General features: G+C 47.9%; 1 protein-coding gene across 6 annotated transcripts in view; it reads right to left on the reverse strand.

Annotated features, from left to right (window-relative positions):
* Positions 1-23,517, reverse strand: part of GAS7 (growth arrest specific 7) — a 203,839-nt gene that overhangs the window by 62,777 nt on the left and 117,545 nt on the right. For all 6 annotated transcript variants that reach the window (XM_018064648.1, XM_018064649.1, XM_018064651.1 and 3 more), the window contains one exon: positions 20,216-20,336. In XM_018064648.1, coding sequence (XP_017920137.1) covers positions 20,216-20,336 — 121 coding nt within the window. The remainder of the gene's footprint in view (positions 1-20,215; positions 20,337-23,517) is intronic.

Raw genomic sequence — 23,517 nt, forward strand, 5'->3', positions numbered from 1 at the left:
TCAGGTTACCATCCAGACTCCTAACAGTTGCTCCCATGCAGGTCCCAAAGGCCCCAGGGAGGAGGCGGGGATCAGTGAAGACAGAATGGAAGGAGTGAGACCCTCGCTTGGAAAACTTCTGACCATCCAATTCATGAGAAAACATGTTGTATTTCTAAAGGCAATTCTAACTCAATTTGAACTTTTCCCGCTGAAACCAGGGGATCCAGACACACATAAATGAGCTGACTGCTGAGCGTGGATCAAATCAGACCAAGGGAGGTTGCTATTCTAGCCAACCTCGTGAAAAGCCAGAAATTTCCACTTCCCCATTAGTGGATTACAGCAGCTGCTCTGTGTAGAATAAAACTTTTAAAGAGAGAGTGTAGTTGAAAGGTGCAAAGTGATGTAAATCTGGTTTCAGAGCACAGATACCCCCTCCTTAAAATAATCATAATTATTATTACGATGATTATTACAAAAAAAAAAAAAAAACAGGCAAGGCAGGAGTTATTAACTTTAAAGTCACCTCTAAACTTCACCTCCCTTTGTTAAGGCCGCTTCCTGCATGCATTATAGGTATTGGGAGAGTCAGTGAGCCCCTGGACCTAGGCCACTGGTCTTGGTGATCGGCCTATGGTGGATCTGTAAGCCTTGCCCCTTCCCTGCTCACCCTCCACCTCCCACGCTCTGCCCCACACACCAGTAGACTCCTGGCTCATGATTGACTCATTTGCTTGGCGGGGTAGTGGCTCTCTGCTGCCCCAACCGGCTATCAGGTGAAATAACCATAGGTACCAGCTGAAGACTTCCCTGACAGCTCAGTTGGTAAAGAATCCGCCTGCAATGCGGGAGACCTGGGTTCAATCCCTGCATTGGGAAGATCCCCTGGAGAAGGGAATGGCTACCCACTCCAGTATTCTGGCCTGGAGAATTCTGTATAGTCCATGGGGTCGCAAAGAGTCTGACAAGACTGAGTGACTTTCACTTTCACCAGCTGAGGAAGAAATGGGTTCTGGGGTCCTGCTCACACACAGTATGGATGCCCTTGGGAGAGACAGAACATGTGGAAACAGAAGGACACAAAAGCTTCTCGCCAACAACCTCTCTCAGGGAATTTCCTGGCGGTCCAGGGGTTAGGATTCTGCACTTGCACTTCAGGAGATGGGGCTGGATTCCAGAGAACTAAGATCCTGCAAGCCCTGCTGCTGCTGCTGCTGCTGCTAAGTCGCTTCAGTCGTGTCCGACCCTGTGCGACCCTATGGACTGCAGCCCACCAGGCTCCCCCATCCCTGGGAGTCTCCAGGCAAGAACACTGGAGTGGGTTGCCATTTCCTTCTCCAGTGCATGAAAGTGAAAGGTGAAAGTGAAGTCACTCAGTTGTGCTCGACTCTTAGCGACCCCATGGACTGCAGCTTACCAGGCTCCTCTGTCCATGGATTTTCCAGGCAAGAGTACTGCAGTGGGGTACCATTGCCTTCTCCCTGCAAGCCATGAGGTGCATCCAAAAAACTTTCGGAATTGGAAGGAGAAGTGGACATGTCTACAAAACTGGGTTTACCAGGACTTTGTTGTTCTAAAAAAGGAAAAGAAATGGAAGGGAACCTGGCCTGGGTGTTTAATGTGTTAAGTCGCTTTGGCTGTGTCAGACTCTTTCCACCCCATGGACTGTAGCCCTCCAGGCTCCTCTGTCCATGGGATTCTCCAGGCAAGAATACTGGAGTGAGTTGCCATGCCCTCCTCTAGGGGATCTTCCTGACCCAGGGATCGAACCCACATTTCTTATGTCTCCTGCATTGGCAGGCAGGTGCTTTACCACTAACAACACCCGGGTGTTTAAAAACACCCCTCAAATATTCTAAGGCAACCTAGAGGTGTTCCTAAGAACTCAGGGGTCACACAGACAGAGGTTTGAATCCCAGGTCCACCCCTTATAACTGGGTCCTCAATCTTAGTTTCCTCACTGTAAAGTGAGGGCTTCCCAGGTGGCACTAGTGGGAAAGAATCTGCCTGCGCATGCGGTAAACACAGGTTTGATCCCTGGGTTGGGAAGATCCCCTGGAGTAGGTAATGGCAACCCCCTCCAGTATTCCTGCCTGGAAAACTCCATGGGCAGAGGAATCTGGAGGGGACCTGGAGGGGTACAGTTCATGGGGTCACAAAGACCTGGACACAACTGGGCACACAATGTGGGGGTAGCACGATTGTAGTCTCGTGGTCCTGCGATGAGCAGCCAATGAGCATATACAGCACAGTCTCCGAGACAGAGGCAGCCCTCAAGACTTTAGTGATAGGAATAAAACAAACCCCTCTCCATTCTTTCCTTCCTTCCCTCCCTCCGCCTCCCAGCTTCCACCCCACCAGCTCCTCCCACCCTACTCTGCCCCACCCACCTTCACAGAGCACATCTCCCAAATGGAGAGCAAGGGCAGGCTCCCTCTGTGATGCTGATGGGTTAGAGAGAGCTGAAGGGGGTCCCTGAGTTAACCAGAGAAACTTGCCTCCACGTGGCAGCCCACAGGCTCCTTATGCAACCCTGTGATCCGGGCGGGGCAGGGGCCCTGATGCACACTTCACAGGTGACACAGAGGCCAGTGGATGAAGCAGTGGCCCCGGCAGTGCCCTGGCCCTTTGATACTGGCCTGAGCCAAGCTCTGGACTGGCTCCAGCTGGCACAGTCCTGCAAGAGCGGGGTCGGGAGATGCCAGAGAAATTCTAGTGGGAGGGTATGGGGGGCCCACCTGGAATACTCCGAGCCTGTCCTTCAATCCCTTTAGGATCCCCAACCTCCTCATAGAGCATGGACTTGGGCAAACACAGCAGGAATCCCTGAACTTGAGCTGGCAATGATGAGGGCTGATGCCACACAAGAAAAAGGGTGTCTGGTCACTGAACCAACAGCTGTGGGCAGCCAACTGCCAGCTCACAGATATTACAATCCCTGCTGTGTGGCTGAGAAAACTGTAGATGGGTCCTGAAAACAAAATCTCATCAAATCAAAGCCTAGACACTCAGGACCCAGGCCCTCAGCATAGTGATTTGGTAAAGCTCCAGGCTTGTTTCCCAAACTTGGCCTCTTATCAGGATCACTGGGGCCACCTGCTGAAGCCACAGATTCCCACACCCTGTGCCCAAAGGTTCTGGTTTAGCAGATATTGGGTGAAACCCAGAAGTTAGCATTTTAACAAGTAGTCTCAGGGATTAATCAGATGTGGGAAAAACAGGGTAGAGTCCATAGTAAAAACATGACAGGAACCAGCCACAGACTGGGAGGTACCTGGATGAGACACAAACCCCAGGGGAGGGGTCAGGCGTGATCACTACAGACCGTGACTGCAGTCACAAAATTAAAAGATGAAAAAAAAGCTATGACAAACCTAGATAGTGTATTAAAAAGCAGAGACATCACTTTGCCCACAAAGGGCCATATAGTCAAAGCTACCATTTTTCTAGTAGTCATGTACAGATGTGAGAGTTGGACCGTGAAGAAGACTGAGAGCTGAAGAATTGATGCTTTCGAACTGTGTTGCTGGAGAAGACTCTTGAGAGTCCCTTGGACAGCAGGAGATCAAACCAGTCAATCCTAAAGGAAATCAACCCTGAATATTCATTGGAAGGACTGATACTGAAGCTCCAATACTTTGGCCACGTGATGCAAAGAGCCTACTCACTGGAAAAGACCCCGACGCTGGGAAAGATTGAGGGCAGGAGGAGAAGGGGGTGACAGAGAATGAGATGGTTGGGTGGCATCACTGACTCAATGGACACGAATTTGAGCAAGCTCCAGGAGATGGTGAAGGACAGGGAAGCCTGGCGTGCTGCAGTCCATGTGGTCAAAAAGAGTCGGACACGACTCAGTGACTGAATAAAACAACAACATGAAGCAAGACGTGTGACAGCAATGTAGGGTAACTTAAGGAACCCTTGGAAATGCCATGTCCCCGCCACCGATGTTCTAAAAATATCAAGATTTTAACATCTGTGCCCAAAAGCCTCTGCTTTGGCCTGTGGCTTTATTATCTATTTTAGCTTCTGGGGGAGCCTTATGAATCACACAGACAATCACAAACCCTTTAGCACGACTGAGTCCTTAGGGTTTTTCCTAGAAGAGGAGCCGATGGAGAGGAGAGGGGAGAAAGCATTGCAGAGAAGGAAGCCCAGTGTCAGAAGGTTCTAGCCTGTGGGCAGGCTACAGGAGGAAGCACTCCAACAGGGCCTGGCCTTCCCCAGGAAGCCTTATCTTAAGCTTCTGGGGCAAAGTCTGAACTGGAAAGATGAGTCTTACGCAATCCTGGTCCCAGGTGCTTGGCGTGGATGGAGCTGGCAGGTCAGGGCTAGTGGGATATTCTCAGCCCGGCTGGGACACTCACGGTCCTGTGTGCTCCCCACCAGCGTCCCTCAGGCTTTCTGAACCCTGTGAGCAGGCACCAGGCTGGGAAGGGGCACTGAGAGCTCACAGTGTCGCCCCTGCCCTCGGGGACCTGGATGAACTCTTCCTAGCTCAGCTGCAACACTTGCTTTCAAATCCAGTCCACCCAGAGGTGTGTTCCGAGGGCCGGGACTGTGTCAAACAAATGCGTAGCTGTCTCCCTGGTCCCCGGTATGCAGGCACTCAATAGATGTTTGATGAATGAACGAAGACTCAGTTCAAAGCACTGTTAGAAGTCAGTTCAGTTACACTGCCAGTGGCTGACTTTAAAAATGAGTAAGTGCATATATGTGTGTAGAGATAAAAAGATACACAGGGGACAGAAACAAAGCAGGCCCATGGAGAGCAGAAAGTGAAATTCCAAGTGTTACTTGCTCAGTCGTGTCCAACTCTTTGTGACCCCATGGACTGTAGCCTGCCAGGCTCCTCTGTCCATGGGATTCTCCAGGCAAGAATACTGGAGTGGGTTGCTATGTCCTCCTCCAGGGAATCTTCCTGACCCAGGGATCGAACCCACATCTGCTGCATTGGAGGGAGATTCTTTACCCTCTGAACCACCCATATGGAGGGCAGAGAGAGCACCAATTCCCCTCGCAGACTATGAAGCACAAATCAAGCCAGCTGCCCAATCCAAAAAGAGCCCAGAACATACACAGGTGGGTCACAGGAAAGCAATTCCCAATAACCCGTAAGGAAGAAAATATGCTTCCTCTCAGTCAAAATTGGAGAAGTGCAGGCTAAGACACTTTTTTTTCCACCCATTGGATCTTTTTCTGCTAAATGGCTGCTAAAGGGAAAAGGCAAGTCTGCAGAGAAAAATATGTATGAAATCAACCCAGGAACGGGCATCATCAGATCCCAGAGACCCAGGACAAACAACGCAGCTGGTATTTCGGTCCTTAAGTGGGGGCTTTTGTGAGATACCCCATGTCCTTCTAATAAAGGTCTTTTTTTACCCCATAAACTATTCGGGTGGGCTTCTATTTCTATACAAGACAGTCTCTGCCCACCTACAATTCCCAAACGGCACTGCCCTGTAACAACCAACACCAGTCCCAGGGCCATTAGATCCACATCTGGAACCTCCTTCTGTGACCAGGCTGAATTGTGATGTCTTACAACAGACTGGTTCCAAATAGGAAAAGGAGTACGTCAAGGCTGTATATTGTCACCCTGCTTATTTAACATATGCAGAGTACATCATGAGAAACGCTGGACTGGAAGAAGCACAAGCTGGAATTAAGATTGCTGGGAGAAATATCAATAACCTCAGATATGCAGATGACACCACCCTTAGGGCAGAAAGTGAAGAGGAGCTAAAAAGCCTCTTGATGAAAGTGAAAGAGGAGAGTGAAAAAGTTGGCTTAAAGCTCAACATTCAGAAAATGAAGATCATGGCATCCGGTCCTACCACTTCATGGGAAATAGATGGGGAAACAGTGGAAACAGAGTCAGACTTTATTTTTTTGGGCTCCAAAATCACTGCAGATGGTGGATTGCAGCCATGAAATTAAAAGATGCTTACTCCTAGGAAGAAAAGTTATGACCAACCTAGATAGCATATTCAAAAGCAGAGATAGTACTTTGCCGACTAAGGTCCATCTAGTCAAGCCTATGGTTTTTCCAGTAGTCATGTATGGATGTGAGAGCTGGACTGTGAAGAAGGCTGAGCGCTGAAGAATTGATGCATTTGAACTGTGGTGTTGGAGAAGACTCTTGAGAGTCCCTTGGACTGCAAGGAGATCCAACCAGTCTATTCTGAAAGAGATCAGCCCTGGGATTTCTTTGGAAGGAATGATGCTGAAGCTGAAACTCCAGTACTTTGGCCACCTCATGCAAAGAGCTGACTCATTGGAAAAGACTCTGATGCTGGAAGGGATTAGGGGCAGGAGGAGAAGGGGACGACAGAGGATGAGATGGCTGGATGGCATCACTGACTCGATGGATACGAGTCTGAGTGAACTCTGGGAGTTGGTGATGGACAGGGAGGCCTGGCGTGCTGCGATTCATGGGGTTGCAAAGAGTCGGACACGACTGAGTGACTGAACTGAACTGAACTGAAGGTGCCCTCAAGTAGGGCTTCCATAATCTCTCTGGTGAGGGTGGGGGAAGTCACACCATTCAACTATTCAGAAGCTTCTCTACCCACGAACTGGTATTTTCCACTGAAACATCATCTTTTTGCTTTGTTTTCTGAGAAACCCAACATCTATGGACTCCCCTTGCTCTGCTTTGCTAATGCTGATTTAGAAGACTTTCCAGTAAAAGGTGTGACTTTACATTTTATAAATAATGCTCAGAACCACTGAGAGTGTTGCTTTTCGCAAGCTGGAAGAAACTGTCAGAAAGAGCTCTGGTTATTTTGGGAAAAAGGAATCAGCAATCGTCTCTGTGAGGTGTAGCCACAAAGACACTTCCAAGGCTGCTGGGCTCCTGGGAAAGGCGGGCCAGCCCCTAAGGCACAGACAGCCCCAAAGCACCTTCAGGTGCATGGTCCTTATCATGAACCAACACTGCACAATAGGTATAGAAATTCTGGGCGAAATGAGCTCTTCTCAAACATCAAGAAAGGGCATTCAGGGTAGAGGGGATGACACAAACAAAATGAGGAAGAAATGGGCAGAGTTGAATGAAACAAGATTCCTCAGGAAATTGCATGAGGTTAAAACACACACACACAAACACAAAACAAAAACCCCTCTCTGCAAAGAAGGCTTAAAAGGCACATCTAGTTGTTGTTGTTTAGTCACTGAATTGTGTCCAGCTCTGTGTGGCTCCTGGACTGTAGCCCGCCAGGCTCCTCTGTCCATGGGATTCTCCAGGCAAGAATACGGGAGTGGGTTGCCATGCCCTCCTCCAAGGCATCTTCCGGACCCAGGGATCGAACCCGTGTCTCCTGCATTGGCAGGAGCTACCAGGGGAGTTTCCTCATCCAATAAGGGAGATGCTAAAACGCTGGGGAAAGGGGCAGCCTCCTCCAGCTTTAGATGATCTGAGCATCACCTGGAGGGCTGGTTAAGCCCGAGATCACAGGGCCACCCCAGAAGGCCTGATTCAGCGGGATTGGGGGGAGGCCTGAGACACTGTGTTTCTAACAAATTCCCAGGTGATGCTGATGCTGCTGGTCCGGGGACCCCACTTTGAGAACCACAGACGTAGACTAAGACAAGGAAGAACAGAGTTCTTTGCCACAGTTCACACCCTATCTACAGGGGCTGTGGATAAAGCTGTGGGAGAAAAAAAAAAACACCTGTTTTGAAAAGTACAACAATCAAGCCAAACCAGGAATTACTTCTGACTTGAAAGGATCCACTGCTTACCCTTTCCCCCAAACAAGTATGTTGCTGAAAACCACAACAAATAGTATAGTTGGCCTGGGAGATTCAGAGAAAAAGTGAGCCTCACTGCTGCGGCTTTGCACTTGCACAGCCGGTGGCGGTGAGGCTTCCCTGGTGGCTCAGTGGTAAAGAATCTGCCTACCAATGCAGGAGACATGGGTTTGATCCCTGGGTCAGGAAGATACCCTAGAGGAAGAAACGGCAACCCACTCCAGTATTCTTGCCTGAGAAATCCCACAGACAGAGGAGCCTGATGTGCTGCAGTCCACGGGGTCGCAGAGTTGGACACAACTGAGCATGCAATAGGAATTCATGCTTCCTATTCATCAAAGAGTTGAGCCAGCTGGGTGGGATACTGTATCGAAAAGTGCTGTGTGCTCCTTGGCCCCTTCCCTCCTGCTTCCCAAGGCTGCCCTGCTCTGTCCAATCTGTACCTTTTTCTGCAGCGTCTCCCCCATTAGGACATGTGAATTTTATACAGCAGCAGCTGAAAGCAACTGAAGTCTTTATCTGTAACAGGGAATGAGGGGGGAGGAACGGGGTGGGGGTGGGGCGAGAAAAGAAGGGGGAAGAAGGAGAAATGGAGAGGGAGGAGGGGATGGGGTCTTTGACTCCTGCCTAGCACACATCCCCTTCCATGGCACAGATCATGGGGCCTGGCATTCTTGGATGCTTCTTGCACCCTACAAAAAAGACCAGGCCCCGTTCAAGCTCCAGTCGTGCCTCTCAGCTCCAGAAGGCTCCCTGGAACACATGACCACCTCTGCACAGGAACCGAGGAAGGCGGGATGTTATGCCAGGCTGGACGCATAGATAGGCAGTGACCACGGCTGGCAGCAGGGCAGCATCTCATTTGACAGGAATGTCCAGGAGGCTCATTAGGGGCAAGGCCCAGCCCATGATCTGTCCAAGGACAGCAAGATCCTTCAGTGGAGGCTCCCAGAGCTCACGCCCAGCCCAGCACCCCGCTCCTGGAGAGCACGGGCAAACAACACGCATCCCGCTCGACTAACTTCTCAGCCTATTCTCCTCCCACGCCTCCTGGAAGAGCATTGCCTACTCTGGAGTCCAACTTGGATTGAAACAACAAGAAGCTGTTCCCAAACTCCAAGATCTTCCTCCAGTGATGAAGGTCTGATTGCCGGGAGCCACACCAACTCTCCATACAGAGGCGCATCCCCAAACTTCGGGGGGGGGGGTGATGAACACAGCGGTTCGGCGATTCCTGGTTGCATAAAATTTCAGAGTTGGAAGGGGCCTTCAGGGGTCTACTTAGGCAGGAGAGAGAATGGGCTGCAACCCACGAGGAAAGTCTCCTTCAATGATCTCATCTCCACCAAGAAGCGCTCACGAAGTCCTCTGCACTGTGTTCGCCCACACCGCCCCTGCAAGGAGCGGTCCAAGTGCATAATTGGAGATGGGCACAGAGGAGGCACTGAACAAACACTTGTGGCTTGATAACCAATCCACGTGGTCCTGGCCCACTTGCTCATCAGATATAAGCGATGGATAATTTCCATTTTTGCCAAGAATCTCACTGACTCTAAGGGACCTAAACCTTTAAAGAGTATCAATGGCTATCTGTGTCCAGACTGCCCGTCCCTGTGTACTCCAACTTCCTGCTGCAGCCACATGCTCCCACCTTGCCCCCTCAACATACACACATGCGCCTTACGGAAGACCCTGAAGGCAATGTTTCCTGCACTAACATGTCAGGTGCGCACAAAAGCTCCAGATATAAGACAGAGTGTGGGATGAGTCTGACAGTTCCTTGTGGAAGTGGACCAGTCTTTTCTCTCTAGATTCTTTAATCTCTTGCCTGGCCCTCTTTCATAATCTCTTATTTCCAACTGTATTTATAGCTTCCTGACTTTATGTCTAATACCAGTTCTCCCCTGCAATACTCATTGTAAATCCATGAGGCTACGTCCAAACTTAGGTCAAAGCTCAAGCCCACACAAGCACTGGACACATAAGATACTTGAAGGAAGCAGACTCTCGAGTCTAAGGAAAATCAAGAGTGATGGTGACCTGCTCAGATCCACCCAGTTGTGTTCAGGCAGGAAGGTGGGTTGAAAATCCTCATGATTTTTCAAAAGGAGACAAGCATCTGGGTGCTTATGAAAAACCTCCCAATTGTTCAACGTTGGCAGTTCATTCAACATCTTTAACGGTGGTGCATACAGAATGAAATGCTTCTGTGGACAGCCTCTAGCCTCAAGACAAGCCACTGTGAGACATCGAGTCTACCTGAATCTCTGCAGAACAGCTCACCGGGATGGACGTGAGGTTCTGACCTTGTCTTGCCGCCCGCCACCACACCCAGAGGCATGACGACACCGCTGCCCTAGAAATAGAGTCTTCGTGGAGCTGTACTGCCTTGAAGGCAAGGATGGTGTTCATTCTGTCTAGACGTCAGAGTGCTGCACAGAATGGGAAAATAAAAATAGAAGCCCCGAATTCTTTGACTTAGTTGCAGCTAGAAACAAAGTTGAAACTAGAGCCCATGGGTCTTGTTGTTGTTGTTTTTTAATGACAAAAACACAGAGATTCAAAAAAAATATTATTTCTGAGCTATTGACTCAAAAGCTTTGAAATTATAAGACCTGCCACTACATCCTGTTCTGAGGATAACTGTAAAGGCTAGAAATAGCCTCAAGTTCGCTACCCTGACAACACATGAGGATATAGACACTAGCCAGTCAAGGGCCTTTCCTGGTAGTTTTCTACTCATTTGGTATCCTGTCACTGTAACACTGAGTTGTCTTCAAGCAGCTTTCCATGAGATTCTACTTTAATTACAGTAGTTTATACTTATATCTTCACCCTTGGGACTACAACACGTTTACTTGTTTGAACAAAGCCGTATTTTCTCAATGAATTTCCGAAAGAGAAAATTGGATTTAAACTGACTCTGCATGACTTCCCTGGTGGCCCAGCGGATGATAATTCGCCCACCAATGCAGGGGACATAGGTTTGATCCCTGGTCCGGGCAGATCTCACATGCCATGAAGTGGCTAGGCCCATGTGCCCCAACTACTGAGTCCACAGACTGCAACTACAGAAGCCCTGTGCCTAGAGCTCTGTGCTCCAACAAAAGAGAAACAATGAGAATGAGAAGCCCATGTGTGCAGCTAGAGAGGCATCCCCCTACTTGTTGCAACAGAGAAAAGCTCGCATGGCAACGAAGACCCAGCACAGCCAAAAATAAAAGTACGTAAATAAATACACTGACTCCCCAGGTTTAGAATATCTGATCCACTGGCCACGCTGTCATCAATCTGGTTGCCACCCTACAAGTCAAAAAGAGGTGGTGACTACGAGAAAACACTTATATAATAAGCAGAAATTTTCACTCTTTCCAAATCACAGATTCCAAGTCTGTAGGTCGGCAGCAGGACTGATGTATTGATATTTCTAGACAAATTCCCTCTGTGATTCTGTGTCCGCCAAAGTCTGGGAATCCGGCAGAGGGAATGTTCAACTGGGGCATCTAAGGACTTATTTTGGAAGGACATCAGGAAAGTTACCAACTCGTCCCCTCCTCAATACACCTGTTTGTATTGTGATACAGCTCATAGACCATGAAACTCACTCTCTAAAAGCATACCTCACAGGGGCCTTTAGTGTATTCACAGAGATGTTCAACCACCATGACTAGGGAATTTTAGAACATTTTCATCACCTCAAAAGGACACCCATGAGAAGTCACCTCTTCCCCCCTAGACCCTACAAGCCACACATCTATTTCCTGGGTCTATGGATTTGCCTGTTCTAAGCGTTTCATATAAATGGAATCATACGAGATACGGCTTTTCGTGTCTGGTTTCTTTCACCGAGCATGATACTTTCAAGGTTTACCCATGCATAGGGCATATACCCATTGGTACTGCATCCCTTTTGACAGCTGAATAACTTACCCGTGCAAGGATAAGGCCAGATTTTATTTTGGATATTATTTGGGTTGTTTCTGGCCATTGTGAATAATGCTGCTATGAACATTCATGTATAAGTTTTCGTGTGGACATGTTTTCAGCTCTCTTGGATGGGTATCTAGGTGTGGAATTGCTGGGTCATGTGCCAAACATTCTTTTTTATTTCCTACCTGAACCATTTGCTGCTAATTTGTGGTTCCACCTAACAGCCAGTAAGTCAACATCTTCAAAGTAACGTTTTGTCTTCCTGTCTCCTTTGTCTTTTGATTTTTATGGGACTTCAACTTACTGGCAGTGTGAACAACTATCTAACCCACTTGGCATTTGCCAAAATTCTAAGAGATTACTGGTATGAAAAACTGCTGAGAAATAAGATGTGTTGCATAATAAAGTGTTACATCAACATTACAAATTAAAATGAATTCTTGGGAAGGAAAAAACACAACCCCCACAGAAATAGATTAATAGTAAGATTTACAGTCTTGATCAACAGCCTTTATCAAACCAGTCAATCCTAAAGGAAATCAAGTCTGAATATTCACTGGAAGGACTGATGCTGAAGCTCCAATACTTTGGCCACCTGATGTGAAGAGCTGACTTATCGGAAAAGACCCTGACACTGGGAAAGACTGAAGGCAGGAGAAGAGGGAGGCAGAGAATGAGATGGTTAGATAGTATCACCAACTCAATGGACATGAACTTGAGCAAACTCCAGGAGATGGTGGAGGACAGGGAAGCCAGGCGTGCTGCAGCCTGTGGGGTCACAGAGTCAGACACGACTGAGCGACTGAACAATAACAACTCTTCCATTAAGAGAGGGTCTGTTAGAGAAAAATTATACAGCCAAAATAAAAAACATGAAAACACACACAACTAATTCAATCAACTGAATGTGCCAAATAAAAGCATCTTTTTAATCTCACATTTGTTCAACACAGATGGACAGATGAAAACAGACTAATGTTTTTGGGTGCAGAAGTTTCTTTGGGCAACTTTTATTAACTGGGAATTATCAGAGTTGCTCTCTCCGGGGAGTTAGAAAAGTACCCAATTATTTGTAACAAGAAAAAGCTCGAAGAATGCTTTTAAAAAGTGTTCTACTGGAAAACTGATCCGGAAACTCACATTAGCTCCTGGTGTAATAAAGTTAAGTGGGAATCTACTCATTTAAAGAAAAATTAAAACCAGAAATCAAGAAAAGTGCCGACTATTTGGCAAATGAATCCAAAAGCTCAAATCCTGGTTTAATCCTCCAAGCTGGGCTTGCAAACATAATAAAACATTTATACATATGAATTCTTTGTCAAAAGAGCTTAAAAACAACTCCTAGCTCTCCTGGGTTTCAGCTGATGCTCTCAAAAGACAGTGGCATTTCTCTCAAAAATAAAAGTTATTTCAGATTGTTTTTCTACTAATTCATGAACTCAGTTGTCCTTTTTGCAAATTAAGCCACCACTGCCCATGTTCATTCTCTTGGATATTGAGGCAAAAAGGAAAAGACTATAAGAGAGAAGATGTAGGCACAGGTTGGCCAGGTAACTATGACCAAGTCCCTTTACCCCATGGGGGACCCGCTTCCTCATGTGTAAAATGAATGGGCTCTATTTGTTAGGCTGGGGAATCTCAAACGTTTTCTTTCAAAGGCCGGAGAGTAAATATTTTTGGTTTTGTGAGCTATATGGACCATACTCAACTCTGCCATCTTCAGGTAATAACAAACAGCCTTAGGCAATAAGACAATAAGAGAGCACAGCTGTGTTCCAGTAAAACTTTAACAAAAAACGCTGCAAGCTGTACAAGCCCTGTGGATTGCCTGTACAAGCCCTGTACAAGCTGCACAAGGGCTATAGGTTGCCAGCCACTGTGTCCAATGATTTGGAAGGATCCCCCTAGGATGACTGTGGAGTAAAAGTCATTGGTCACAGAAAGACTAAACAATCAAGTCATCCAGGTCTGACAGTGGAGAGATGGGTAATGCTGCAGGAGCCTCCAGGTTGGGACTGACATGGAGCTCTTCCTCATATTTCCATTAACTGTCTTCTCTTACTATGGTTAGACCTGACTACCCGCCGTGGGCTTAGCAGAAGCACCACTCCATGAGGGTGGAATGAAGCTTTCTGAGAGGCTGCTGGGGGACAGATGATACAACCCCAAAGTTGGGGGAAGGGGCGGAAATAGCTCTCCCAAGTGGAGAAGGATGGCCCACGGGGAACAGGAGCTACGAAGAAGGTGCACAGATAAAACCCTTTGCTCTCCCGTGGACTCCTCAAAGGCAGGGCTCCTCTCTGCAAACCTTCCAGAGACATGAACATACCTGCTAAGCGACCAGTTCACTGTCAGCTCAGTGTTAAAGCTAGCCAGCATCACATGGGGCATCTTCTTCTGCCTCTCTTCCCTTTCTCACCCATACTCACCACTTTGGCCTTGAAAGTGAAAAGTGTTAGCTTAGCTGCTCAGTTATGTCTGACTCTGTGTGATCCCATGGTCTGTCCATGGAGTTCCTGGGCAAGAATTCTGGAGCGGATAGCTATTCCCTTCTCCAGGGGATCTTCCCAACCCAGGGCTTGAACCCAGGTCTCCTGCATTGCACACAGATTCTTAACCATCTGAGCTACGAGGGAAGCCAGCATCACAGGGCATCTTCTTTTGCCTCCCTTCGCCTTCTCACCCATCCTCACCTTTGGGCTTATACCTCCTAAATAAGGTGTTAATACTTAATCCTCGCCTCAGGCTCTGCTTTCTAGAGAAACAGGGCTAAGGTGCCACCCGCCCAAAAGATCTTTTTCTTAGAAATGAAGGACAACAGAGGAGTGTAACTATCAGATTTAGAGTATACAGAAATAAGAAGTCAAATACTGACATACACTAACCAAAACTAATCTTGGCCTTCATTATGTGAATGTGTGCTAAGTCATTTCAGTTGTGTCCAACTCTTTGTGACCCCTTGGACCACAGCCCACCAGGTTTCTCTGTCCATGGGATTTTCCTGGCAAGGATACTAGGGTGGGTTATCACGCCTTCCTCCAAGGGATCTTCCCGACTCAGGGACTGAACCTGCGTCTCCTGCACTGCCCTCAGATTCTTTACTGCTGAGGCACTGGGGAAGCCCTTGGCCTTCGTTACTGGCTGGAAATACCCCTTCAAAATCCAAATGGTAAAACGTATCCCACACAATATCTAAAAAGTCAGCATCTCTGCAAAAAGAAGACCTGAATACCTATGACTGTATCACTGTGAAGTGATTAAACATGCATATCTGGCCTTCCAATTATACACGGAACAAAACAACTTTGTGCTATATTTCTTGAAATGCAACTATCTGTTATGCAAATAAGAGGTCTCCCTTCACACTAGTTTAGATACTTAAACAGCCTAGTTATTAACAAGTCAAAATCCAGAAATTAAACACAACCCTCATTTTTGGCAACTGAGTCAACTCTAGGTGGAATGGAGCACTTTCCAGAACAGCATAGCACAAACAGCTTCCTGATACTAGAATCCCCAGGGTTCCTGGGCCTGAGCACAGGACCACCCAGCTTGACAAAATGCTGTTGGGAGCCATAAACTGAGAAGACGAGGGGAGATGGGGGCTTCCCTAAGTCTCACGCTCTGATGGTCTTGCTGGGTTTGCTGGTGGTTTAGTCACTAAGTTGTATCCGACTCTTGCAACCCCATGAATTGTAGCCTGCCAGGCTCCTCTGTCCATGGGACTTCCCAGGTAAGAACACTGGAATGGGCTGCCATGCCTTCCTCTAGGGGATCTTTCCAACCCAGGTATCAATCAACCTGGGTTTCCTGCATTGCAGGCAGATTCTTTACCAAATGAGCCAGCAGGGAAACCCAAGTTTAAGCTGAGTTTGTTTATATGAAAACAAGAGCATTAACTTACCCATCAAAAGTTAGCCATCTGGCCCAACACCATTTATTAAATAGTTTGTGCTTTCTCTAGGGATTTAAAATATCCCTCCACCATAAATCTGATCTATATTTCAGTCTGTCTTGACAATCTTTTCTCCTTTGCCTTTTATGACATTGCCTTTTCAAGGATGCCTCCCATCTCTTAACAATTCTTTCCAAGCCCACTCTGTCCCTCCCTTCAGGATGGTTCTTCAGGGCTCTCTTTCTCCTGGAGGCTTGTCCTGGGAGGGAACTCCTGATGTCAGTTCTTTGCTGATGAAATGCAAATTCTGGGCTTCACCCATGCTTGTGCAGGTTGGTTCCAGAAAAACGTCAGGCCAAGGGGCAATTAGGGGTGAAATCCATCCTGCTCTCTGCCCACCATACTGTGTACCCACAAGACTCCCCAGAGTTGCATCTTTAGCCCAGATGACCCGAGTCATGACCCATCCATCCAACATGCGCTGGCCATCTTTCCCTGAATGTTCCCCGGGAACTGCACACTCAATAGGGTTTCAACATCTTTCTTCCAAGGCCATTCCTCTCTTGAATCCCCTGTTCTCACCACACAGCTCCAGCATATAAGGCAGAAAATGAACCTGTGAGTTCTACCTTCCTGGACCTGCCACATCCCGCCTGGCATATCCCACTTCCTCTTCTCCAGCCACAGCTGCTGCCATAGAGCTGACCTCATTACTTCTCATCGAGTCTGCCAGGTCTCTGCTCGCTATACTCTGACCCCTCACTCTGCAGCACAAGCAAGCATTCCACAACATTCCGAGATGTCAAGCCAGCGCTCTGAATCCTTCCATCTCTTGCCATGCCCACAGGGCAAAGTCCCAACTCCTCCTCACCCAGAGGAGGTCTTTAGTGAATCAGACTCTCATGTCCCTCTCTCTCTGCTCCAACACACCAGCCTTCCCCCGGCTGACACCACAGCTAGGAACACCTAAGTCAAGTACTGTCGTCCTTTCAAAGACTGGTCTGATGCCCAGATAAAGCTGGTGGCCCCCTTCAATGAGGCCCCAGATTTTCACGCTAATACCCGCAACATTTATTGGTTTCCAAGTTTCTCTGCCTTCAACAGACCTTCCATCTTTGAAGGCAAAGACGGCTTCTCTGATTTTGTATTTTGGATTTTGAAGGGGTATTTGGATTTTGAAGGGTATTTCCAGCCAGTAATGAAGGCCAAGGTCTTCCCCAGTGCCTCAAAAATGCTTTGTCAACATTTATTGGTTTCCGGGTTTCTCTGCCTTCATCGGACCTTCCATCTTTGAAGGCAAAGATGGCTGCTCTGATTTTGTATCCCCATAGCCCAACATAGCACAGCAGCCAGCCCTGTGACAATTCCCAGGCAGAAAAATCCTAAATGGATTTGAAAATAAGCAGATTAGCCAGAGCAAGGCAATACAAATGTAAATTGGGCTTTAAACTCCTTACATTTATATGTGGTGTAAACACAGGGACAGCATGTCTATTGTACCCCAGTACCCCCTGGGAAAGAAGTGATTAGGGATTACAGGGACTAGTAGAGCTTGGAGCAAAGGAAGACAGACAGGAAGAAGAAGAGGGAAATGGCTCGTGGCGGCTGAGCACAGGGGCTCTGCTTCCGTGGCAGTGGTGCGTGGCTCTGGCCTGAGTAGCATGCCGGCAGAGATCCAAGAGCTGGGGCAGAAATGTGGGTGCAGCCGGTTTGGCCGTGAGGAGACACAAATGCCTCCAGGAGTCAGGGGATCAGATAAACGTTGGTGTGAGAAGACCGAGAGGCTGCTTTCAGTACCTTCCTGCAGAAAACGAGGTCAGGTTCAAAACTTTACCAAGCAATCCAGCAGCCAGACAAAACAGGGCTGAGGTCCCAGAGAGAATTAGAAAGACATCTGGTCTTCCCAGTCCCTTACAACTAAACAGCACAACTTTTAACATGACCCTGAGGGTCTGCACGATCCCTTCAAACATGGCTAATGTTGTCATCATGCTTCCCATCTCAGCTGAAGGCTATCTCCTCCTCCAGGAAGCCTCCCCTGACTTCCCAGGGTCTCTTTGGGATGTGCTCTCAAAACACCACGGACTCCTCTCCTTCACAACCCTGCTCACAGTTGTAATCAAATATCGATTCATTTAAAATCTGCTTCTGGGAATTCCCTGGCAGTCCAGGGGACTCGGGGCTTTCACTGCCAGGGCCCAGGTTCAAGCCCCTAGTCGGGGAATTGAGATCCTGCAAGTTGCACAGCCAAAAAATAAAAATAAATTAAATAAAATCTGTTACTACTATAAGATTAACATTTTGAGAGTCAAGGCTGTTTTTTATTCTTATATCCCAGCATCCAACATTCTGCTTGGAACATATGTGAAGCCCAGTACATGCTTGTTGCATGAACAATTCAATCAACCACACAAATGAAAAATGAATTAAACAATGAATGAATAAAACTGGCATGTACATGGCAGGAGGTTTTTCAGCATCCCTGGCCTCTACTCACTGGATGCCAGGATATACCCCAGTTGGAACAATCAAAATTCTTTCCAGACTTGCTCTCTGGGGAACCAAATTGTCCCTAGTGAAAGCCCCTGTTTTCCTGAATTGTTGAGTAGGTTAAATAAAATTACTTATGGCTAATTTAACACATTTTGACATGTAATATGTACATAATAAATGTAACTATTGGATTATTGCAAGCATTTAGGAGAGAGTGAGGAGGGGTGAGCACGGCAGGTCCTACTGGGAATGACAGAGAGCCCAGGGAGGTGTCACCAGCCAGTATGGCCTGTGGGCCAATATACGTTATGTCATCATACAGCTTGGGAACTCCTTGGCTAAGATCAGTTTTTATATTTTTAAATGGTTGAAAAAAGAAGCCTATTTCATGACGTGCAAGCTATTGAAAATTCACATTTCAGGGTCTAAGTAAAGTTTTATCAGCACACAGCTGCCCCTGTGGGTTTACCATCATCTACGGCTGCTTTCCCATGACAGTGGTAGAGTTGAGTAGCTGTGACATTGACCCCATGGGCCTCAGAGCCTAAAATACCTACTACCTGGACTATCAGAGAAAAAGAGTTTGCCCCCTGGTCTAGAATCTCTTGTGATCACTATCTTCCAGGACCCAGTGGCATGACATCTGGGCTTCAGAAAAAAGCTGTCTGCCCTGCCTGGTAAAATGGGACCTAGCTATCCCCCTAGTAAAGAGAGGGCTAGCTGCTTGAAGGAGAGCACATATCAGCAGTGGAGTGTTTGTTACACGGTTATTTTTTAAAAATGAATTGAGATTTTTAGAAAGCTACTTTTACCCCTCTGCTCCTTTGCAACAGGAGCTAATTCAGGACAAGGATGGAGCCAAATTCTTGATGATCTCAGGGTCATATGGTTCAATTTCTGTATTTTAAAGATGGGGAACTGCACATAAACACACTCTCCTCTGAAACTTCAAAGTCTGATAATCTGATAACAGTACAAAGCGGCTCACATGTTTATTTTGAGGAAGATTCTTTCTGATTAGGATGGTCAGAAGGAGTTCCACTTCCCTTTTTCTAGAAACCCTGGTTAAATCTTCAACGAGAACACCCTCTTGAGTGGAAGGCCATGTTGCCAGGAGATGTAAACAAACCAACCACCCCAAGTGGCAGTTTTCAGCTGCTTTCTCTGTTGCTCCCTTGAAACAGCAGCTGGCTCTTCTCTCACCAGGTCCTGACTGCGGGTTCATAAACATAAACCATATCCCTGGTCCCATTAGGTGGGAGGAGGTGGCCGTAGTCAGGTAGGCACAGATGAGGGAAGTGAGGTGTCAACAGGTGGATTCAGGTAAGATTTCACATTCTGCCTTGGCACTGATTCCCACCAAATCTAATTTTCTGGGTTTCCATCCTCTCTGTTTTTTTCTAGCAACTGCCCTGGGGTTAAGAGACAGAGCTGATGGCTGGCTTTGCTCTGCCTGCTCCAAGACGGCAACCTATACATCACTCTGCCCACCTTGTTATATAGCTCCTCCTTCTATGACCCTTCTTGCAGGTCACTCTACAGCAATGAGCTGGGATCCTGGAGTCATTCTGAAGGCTCAGGATGCCCACAATTATTGGGACAAAGAGAAGTGATCTTGACTCAACTCAGAAATGCACGTGGACCTCTCTTACTGGTTAGAATAAACCCATAAGTAGCCCCAGCCTTTCCCAAAGAACATCCTAAGAAACACCAGCAAGTGAGATACTTCAGGGAAGAGAGCCATGTTGTGATGAAATCACAGGAAAACCCCACTCTTGTAACCCGTCTGGGTATCAATCAGCACATTCCAAGCTCCCAGAAATCATGCAGTGGCTTAACCTGTTTAATTTGATTTAAACCAGCTGTGGGCCACAGACCATTACAAGATCCCAGTTTGGAAAATACGGTCCCAGACCATGAGGTTGGGTTCCACAAAGATGCTGGGTTCCAAGGATGACCCCCAACCTTGAAGGACAGCCTTCCCCACCCTGGTTCGACCTCCTACCACCCAGTCCTGGGGGAAGGAAAAATCTCCTGGCAGCCTCTGAGGAAGAGTTCGAAGGAAAGGTCTAAAGCCCAGGAAGTGGAGGAGAGAGGTGCCCCTCCAGACGGACAGGACCCCGGGGGCTGCTGTAGGATGCTGCCCGGAGCAGGACTCACCATTGGTGGCCGTGTTGACATAGTAGCGCCGGCCCTGAGGGGACAAGTAGCTTTGCCAGCCCGGTGGAAGGACAACAGTCTGGCTTTCCTCTCCCGGCGGAGGGGGGACCATTCCAGGCTTCTGTGGAGGAGGAAAGAAAAGGTCACACACATGTGGCATTTTTGCAACTGTCTCTCAACCGGGAAGTGAGAGGCAGATGAAGTCTCCCTAGAATGGCTTGATGCTGGTTGGGGTGGGGGTGGTGTGGTGGCCTACAGGCCTCCCTGGGCGAGGTAACAGGCTACAGGTGTGATTATGGGGGTTGGTTGAGTATGAGGGGTGAGGAGCCCTTAGATTTTCAGAACCACCACAGAAGGGACAGCTCCCCCCAGAGGATGGCGGGTGGAGACGCTGCTCAATGAACATGGCTGGGGTTTCTCTCCTGGGCCCCTAGGAAACCACTCACAGGGATGCTGCACCTGCCTGAGGGGGTGGGGGGGGGTGTCACTGGAATCTGCAACTCTCCAGGACCACCAAATACAGCAGCAGACAAGGCCCAGGGACTGCTGTGGGAACTGACCAGAAGTCATTAACACATGTTTCCACACACTGAGATGTTAAAACCTTCCATAATAAGGCATAGAATCAACGAAGATCTAGCTGGTTTTCTCTAGTCAAATGTCTAAATGGCAAAGAGAACTGGGAAGCTGAGGTGAAACAGGCTTCTTCCTTTCCATAGTATGCACTGATGTGCCGTTTAATTCTTCTAACTAAGCATGACAGTACTTCTCTTTAAAAATAAATAAATAAATAAAAAAGGTCAGAGGAAAAGTACACAACAGGAAAACAAGATAAAGACACAAAGGATAAACAGAGGTGATTTGTAGTGGTGGGATTATGAGGAATTGTTTATTCTTTTCTTTTTGCTTATCTCTCGCATCTAAATTTTTGTTAATACACACACACAACAAAAAAGTTGTGCCCTAAATAAAGAACATTGAAAAATAAGAAAAAAGGGTTCAAGCTAGCCTCTCAGACAATTGCTATTCCTTGTGAAAAAAGTTGACTAAAATCAGAATTCCAGCCACACGAGGAGAGGTGTGGTGAATTTCTCAGCAAAGCTGGATCCTGTTCAGAAATATTAAAACTCATCAGCTTTTAAGTGCCCTCAGAATCCTCCGGCCATACCCAAAGAGGCAGGTTCTGGTCACTGATGACCACTGTTTGGGAAAATAAGAGATTGAAATTGAGCAGCAGAGACACTCATTTATCAGACTGCTTTCAGCTTCTCTGAAGCTGCAGAGTCTCATGCTTCTGCTTCCTGCGGTGCCCTGCACACCCTCAGCGGGATGGGATCAATCGTAGCTGCTCCTGGGACTTGGGGTAAACACAGCCTCCCTGTGTCCCTCCATGGAGTGGTGGTGTATGTTTCATTACAAATGTTCACAGTTTAATTAAAAGCCTTCCCCTATGCCCTAATGGCTTCCGACTCCCACACCGGTTAACTCACAGCACCTCTGACTCTGTGTGGAAGACTGGCTTCTAGAAGAACTACCCAGGGCTGGACAGCAGCCAGGAGGCCTCCTCCTCAGCAGAAAATGTCCACTGAGCCCAAGCACACAGCTGTGCATGTTTACCTGGGTGTCCAGGCACTGCTTCAGCCCCTCCCAGATTGGAAAGTGGTCAAAACATGTGCAAACCCTATGATGAGTGTTGTGTTTTGTGGACATTTTGGCTGAGTGGAGGTGGGAGTGAAACAAGAGGAGGAAGGTCAGAGGGTTGGTTGAGGAGAGAAACGTTCTTTTGTTGGGGGGGGCCACACCCTAGAGCACGTGGGATCTTAGTTTCCTGACCAGGGATTGAACAAACCCCCGCTGCATTGAAAGCACGGAGTCTTGAAAACCGGACCACAAGGTAAGTCCCAAGAGAGAAACCTTCTAGAACCAGGTTGCTTCTGCTTGACCCCAGGTAACTTATAGAATCCATGAAGGAAAGGCCAGACTGAAGCTTGTCTAAATAACCTGGTAAAACAATGAGAGATTGTTAAGAGGTATCAGAGATGGATGTCATCAGAAATACATTGCAGAGGAGAGACGGACCCAGAAGCACAGTGAAAACCAGTCCTCTGGCCTCTGGCTCACCATCCTGACTCATCCTCTTAGCAGCCACGTGACCTGGGGAAATGACTCAACCAGCTGTCTGTTGCCACATCTGTGAAATGGAGGGTGATGATATTAGCCGGATTGTGGAAGACGCCATGGAAATTAATAACACACTAGCCACCAAGGACAGTACCTGTCACCAGCTGTGTTCAATAAATGGGGGTTTCCAGAGGAAAGGGGAGCCATTCGAGGCTGAGCAAGACCAAGCTTCACAGAGCCTCTGCCTCCTACGATGTGAAGTTCAGGGGCACGTACCTGGCCTCTGCCCCACCATGACCGCAAATGGAATGTCACCATTCACCGTCACTTCCCTGAGGTTTCTATTTCTAGGACTGCTCAACTTAAAAGGCAAACACAGACCTGCAGGGGAGGCTGGCGGGTTAAGATGCTGACTCTCACACTCTGGTGAGACGACCTCTCCTGTGCTGGTGGGGTGAGTGAACTGAACCTTCCATGCCTCTGGGCCCCACCTGTGAAACAGCATCAGTGATGCCTATCCTATCTCCACAGCTGCGTGGTGCTGTTCTCTTTAGAAGGACTAGTGAACTCCCCTAACTCTGTAGGGTCGTAAGAAGCCCGAGTTTCCATCTGAAGACACAGATGACCAAGGAGGGGTCATGACTGCTCTGAGGTCGCCCCTATCCAGGAGATGCAGGGCCCTCCAGAAGGTACCTGGGGAGGTCTCCCAGATGCTGAGCCCAGAAGGTAGGGGTGCTGAAAGAGGAGGGGGGGGGCACCTGGGCCAAAATGGCAAAGACGGTCTCTACCTCCCCTGTAACACGGCCACGGGGCCCCGCTCTGCACGCCATCTGGCTGTGTTCTGCTTCCACCTCCCACCCACAAGGCAGCCACAGTCCCCTTGTTGTCTCCCTTCTTCCAGAGAGAAGTCCCTCCTGTTGGCTGATTTAAAGTAAGTCAGGAATCAAAGATGTGCGGACAACTGGGTATATCAAGAGAACTGAAAACAGTGCTCAAACACAGACTTGCATACATGTTCACAGCAGCAGCATCTACAATTGTTGACGGGTAGAAACAACCCAAGTATCTGTCAACTGATGAACCGACCAACAAATACCCCTCTGTTCATGGGGTTCTCCCGGCAAGAATATTGGAGTGGGCTGCCATTCCCTTCTCTAGGGGATCTTCCTGACCCAGGGATT

Source organism: Capra hircus, chromosome 19, assembly GCF_001704415.2.
Source record: "Capra hircus breed San Clemente chromosome 19, ASM170441v1, whole genome shotgun sequence".
Classification (NCBI taxonomy): Eukaryota; Metazoa; Chordata; class Mammalia; order Artiodactyla; family Bovidae; genus Capra; species Capra hircus.